This window comes from Rhea americana, unplaced genomic scaffold, assembly GCF_003343005.1.
Source record: "Rhea americana isolate MKP2758 unplaced genomic scaffold, rheAme1 scaffold_82, whole genome shotgun sequence".
Classification (NCBI taxonomy): Eukaryota; Metazoa; Chordata; class Aves; order Rheiformes; family Rheidae; genus Rhea; species Rhea americana.
This window is the reverse complement of record NW_028187001.1, coordinates 1,992,757-1,997,901: the sequence shown is the minus strand read 5'-3', so window position 1 is coordinate 1,997,901 and position 5,145 is coordinate 1,992,757. Positions and strand designations below refer to the sequence as shown.

General features: G+C 46.7%; 1 protein-coding gene across 1 annotated transcript in view; it reads right to left on the bottom strand.

Annotated features, from left to right (window-relative positions):
• The window catches only part of NHS (NHS actin remodeling regulator), a 267,411-nt gene extending 262,594 nt beyond the window's left edge, over nucleotides 1–4,817 (bottom strand). The window contains exon 1 of the mRNA XM_085323162.1: nucleotides 4,746–4,817. Coding sequence (XP_085179288.1) covers nucleotides 4,746–4,817 — 72 coding nt within the window. The remainder of the gene's footprint in view (nucleotides 1–4,745) is intronic.
• Between the last annotated feature and the right edge of the window lie 328 nt (nucleotides 4,818–5,145).

Here is a 5,145-nt window from a genome sequence, read left to right as displayed (position 1 = left end):
GGTACGGCGGGGTCCCGTGGCGAGGGGCAGGCGGCGGCGGCGGCCGGGCCGCGGCTTCGGAAGGCGTCCGCGCTCGGTCACCTGCTGCTGGGAAAAACGGAGCGGGCGTAGCAATCTGAAGGCAGCCTGCAAACTGTGCAGTTTGCAAGGGTGGCAGACACGTCGAACAGACACCCAGGGACGGGGCGACCGTGAAAGGCTGCAACTCCAGGCTTTCCAGAGTTAGGAAATGGTGGACTGAGTTTGCCCGCTTGACCTTAATTTGTCCTCCTTGTACACCTGTGTTATGATACAGTCTTTCATTACATGACCACACACAGCCAACTCTCGGTTATTTGTGGTCAAATAAGCTGAGTCGCAGCTTATCCGAGGCGTAGGTGCAGGATCACCCCTAGCCTAGTGGTGTACACTAGCACAGGCACCCTGTGAACACGGTGACCTGCTTCTGGAACAAGTTTAGGTCTGCAGGCAGCTGAAGGTACTTTTGCCGAGCACAAAGTCTGAGCTTAAACTTTGCTGGACCCACTGCTGGCTTTTGATGTGGACCGTTCGCATGCTTTAGCACTGTGCTTCTGGAAATGGGAGCACACAGCTGCGCAGGGCAAGCATGGGTCTGCAGCTCAAGTTTTTGACTCACCTTGAAACCAGCGGCAGCCCCAGGCCCTGTGGCACGGTGAGGGCAGGGGCAGCGCTGCTGCACTGCCTGCCTGCATCACTACTGTGCCACAACCGCCAGCCCTCTGCGGGCTTTAAAATTCAGGTGTGAGCTAGCAGGAGTGAACAAGGATTGCAGCGCTGAGACCCATCACAGATCTGCCAGGCCTGCAGAGCTCATGCAATTTGCTGGACCTGAGCGAAGCTGCTGTTAAAGTCCCTGGCACATTTGTACCCTCTGCTGCAGAGCTGCCCCTGCAGCAGGTGGCCCAGCAGCCCTTCTCCCTGGTGAGCAAGCGCTGACTACTGCTCTTCCTACTTGTAGCAGTCACAGCACATGATTTATAATCCACTGAAAGGTAACATAATATTTCACCTGAGATTCATAAATGGKGGGGGGGRGATTTCATTGCATTTCCAACTCTCCCTGCAGGAGCATAGGTGTTGCCATTTTTTTAGTTGTTTTTTATTTCCTAGCTGCATTAAGAAACAAAGAGCACAAAAYTGACTCATTGACAAACTCCATATACATTTTGAGTGTGAGGCTTTGGCACTTTTCACCAAATGTGGAGATCACATCTTGGTTTCCTTTGGTCAGAATACAACTTCTRTGAGCTCAGGCACTGTGGGGTCAAGTAACACTTCCCCTCAGTCACACACCTCACACCTCCTAAATGTTTTCTGTCAATAGTATATCAAAGGACACATCCATGTTCAGCAGCTTCTCGGCTGCCCTCAGAATCCTCTTGGTGCRTCTCTTCAAAAGGAGATGTAATAAATGGAGAATATTCCCACTGGTTAGTGTAAGTTTCAGGAGCCAAGTCTCCAGAGGCTTCCTCTGGAGCCAGAGGAGGAGAAAGATTTCTTTCATGCAGGATTTCAAATGCTTAAAGCTAGGCTTCAGCTCTGAACTGTCCCTTAAAAGGGCCTATCTCTCTGCACTGACTGCAAGGGAAGCCCAGGGAGAATAGCTTCCCTAGGCTAAAGTTAAGCTTCAAGGATACTCCCCAGAGTATTAATTTGTGAGCATATCAGCCTGGACTGACCTTCTACATCAGTAGATTTCAAGAGACACTTGCAGACTTCAGAGACTGAGATATGCCAGAAAGAATATCAGTCATGAAGACAGATGAATTTGTGAAACATTTATTTACTAATGTATTGCAGGATAAGCTGTGCTACTTTTGCAGCATGTGTGTGAGTTGTATCCCACAGGTTGGCTCCAGTTGATAGTTTGGGATGCTGCTGTGGATTGCATTGGCTTTCATTCAAGGCTGTGAAAGGCTGCAGATTTATTATGGAGATGGGAGAACAGGGAATGGGTGTACAGGAAGGTCTCTGCTTGACCTCTCACCAGTGCTGCTGGTGGTAGGCAGGTTCGTGGTCTTTAAATACAGTAGCAGCTGTGCATCTGTACAGTTCCCCACATCCATGCTATGGCTGTCTTCACCCCCTGGTTTCATTTGTTGCTGATACCCTTGCTGAAYRACATCAGCTTGGTCATCCTGTCACACTGATGGGATTAGAGGGAGGACCACTGACAGATCAGAAGAATTCAGCAGTCTCCTGATGCAGCAAGATACATGAAAGAAGTAAGTGGACTTAGGCAATCTCACCTGGTTTGGTAGGATTACTCTGGCCTGCTGTGAGAGCCAAAAAAGGAGGAGAGGCTGATGAGTGCTGTAGGCTGTTGTCATTTCCTCCTCTTTCCACARCTGTCAGGAGGATGCCTTTAGGCATCATATTAATGAAGTTGTAGCTTTTTGACCATAATGTGGTGTCTGTCATCATTGATGCTAGGCCTCCTAAGCCTATCACTTATTTATTCTCAGTGCAGATGTCACAGACAGAATAYTACCCAGCCTGCAGCCATTGTAGCCTAGCAAAAATTATCCATGTTTGGAAACTCTCTTCAAGGTTCAGCTACCATTCTGTACTTAGACCAGATAGTGACATTCATTGATCACACCGGGCATGTTGAAAAAAAACCCCACAAGCTAGGAAAATCAGGGCAGTTCACTATGAGTCTGGACCTGCTAATTTTGGATGCATAGCCCTGCCAGTTTGTTTCAGCAGGAACATGTTAAGATCACATCCAAACCAGAATTTTAGCTGGAAAACAATTTTGCTGAAGAGGCCTGCTGGGTTTGAATGGCTTACGGTCAGGCAAAAAGCTGCAATACAAGCTCTTTTGGTAGTTCACCTTTTCGAAACTGTCCTACATTCCTTCAAACACTTTTCAGTTTTGGACAATAAGGTGATTTCCTCCTTCAAGGTGATCTCTAACCTTGGGTGCCCCACCCCCAAGAAGGCAGCACCACTGACATACAAAGGCACACGTCTTCTTGCTTCTAGTTCCTGCTTCCATACAACTTTATTGGTCCAAACAGCTGAGTAAGTGTTGTCAAAGCACTCAAGATGAGCCTCTTCTAACAGCTGCTACATATACGTATGACTATTCCTGGCTCATCCTTGCCCCCTTGACCTCTCGTGATGCTCATGAACATACTGTTRCTGTCCATTGGTCATTACCACTAATACTGTGCCGTCTGGATTTTCTCTTCTCCAGACCTGGGCATCATTTTTCCTCACTACTTGTTGAGATGAATTATTTTATGAATCTCAGCAAAGCTGTGACCTTTGCTGACCTTCTCACACGTCCTGGTGAGGAAGTGTATGGATATCAGCACAGTGAGTGTTTCTCTGTTAATCTCTCTTTCCTGCCCGATGGGATTTCTCCAGGCACATGTGTGCTGTCACCAGCTTACATTCTTCTTCAGCCTGCTGCTGCTGTTTCTGGTATTTATTAATATTTGTATTACCRTAAACCTTTTCGCTCTTACACTATGACCCCACTGTTTTAGTCACTGTTTTAAATAGGAAGAATGCAGGGCCTTCTGGAGTGCTGTACCTGCAGCAAAATGAGTAATTGGACTCCACGCAGTGCTGCGAACACACATGGTGCAGGCAAAACAAAATTAAAAAAATGCAAAGTTAACTCCCTTTTCCAAAGTCTTTTAATTATAGTTGTTATAGAGTTTACTTGTGATCAGAGTAGGGATGACATTTCAAACTGAAGAGTGATTATTAAGTTGATGCTTCCTTTAAAATGTGCCTGCAGTCAAGGCTGATATGCTAATGGAATGTTATTACTAAGAAATGTCTGTTCTAATAAGAAAACATCCTTACCTCTTTTCTAGTAAGTTCATGCTAAGGGTATACCTACTAAATGTTTTCCATAAGTGCTACCTGGCATTGCAAGTAAGAAAAAAAAGCTCACTGTAGCATCTCCTTGAAAAGTGAATGACGTAATGTCTTTTGATATTAAAATTAATTTCAAATTCATACATACCAGAAATGAGTATTGACTACTAACTTTGAGAGTACCAAGGGGGAAAAAAGGTAATTCTTTCTGTTTAAATACTGTTATCATTTAAGCCTTTAAAAATAGTGATGGTTAAGGATGTGCAATAAAACAGAGACCAGATCAAAATGTAGTTGAGAATTGCTTCCTGGCAAACTTCAGCGTTCAAAATAGCATTAAACTCTTCAGCTGCTCTAAGGTGTTGAGGGTAAGTGTCCACTCTGTTATTATAGAGAATACATATTCTCAGATTCGTTGGCTCAGAAAAAGCAAGTTACCGACAGACTGTTCATGGGGTTTTCCTACTCCCATGTGAGAACATGGCCTACGAGAATAGCCGACTGCAGCGCTGGAGTGGCTTCCAGCTGTGAACTGAGCGTGAGCGCAGCGAGGCTTCGACTTGCGGGCTGTGCTGCCGTGCTTTGCAAATGGGCAGGTGGATCCTGCTTCAAATGCCAAACCTCTCAAATTAAAGTCATTCTCTGTTTTATACAGGAGAAATCTGCTGGGGGAAGAAGAGGGCAAAATTGCCAATGAGTTCAGCTGGAGCACAGCAAAGCCTGTCCCTGGGATATGGAGAGGGAGTGGTTAGTTTGATCTCTACAGTACCAAGCAGGAACTTTCAGGAGGAAAAAAAGGCTATAAAAATGGTTATACCTTGAGAAACCATAGTAAAGGAAGAAGTAGCTGGGAGGGCGTTACTCTGGGAGAAGACAGGTTACCTTACCACCTCTGTGCTTCCCATTGCTTCTCGTGGAGGAGAAGAGTTTTGGCCTGGCTCGCTGGTGGGGATCTGCATTGTCGCCTGACTTTATCCCGCTGAGCCCTGGGTGCTACGAGGGTAGGCACGCTCGCTGGGTGAGCTCGTGTTGCGTTCCTGAGAGAGCCGGGTAGGTCCAGCCAAGGTTTGCTTGCGGGGCCTTACACCGGGCAACTACCTCCAGGGTTTTTCAGCAAGTCTCTACCGTGAGGCTCCCTGGCGTGGTTCCAAGAGGGGAAGACGGAGAGTGAATCTGGCTTTTTTAACCTTTAGAGACTTGTGAGGGAAAGCATGCAAAGGTATTTCAAGCCCGGGCCTGCAGTGTGCGTGGGACTCTTTTTGTCCATATTGCAGCTCGGTGGGACAG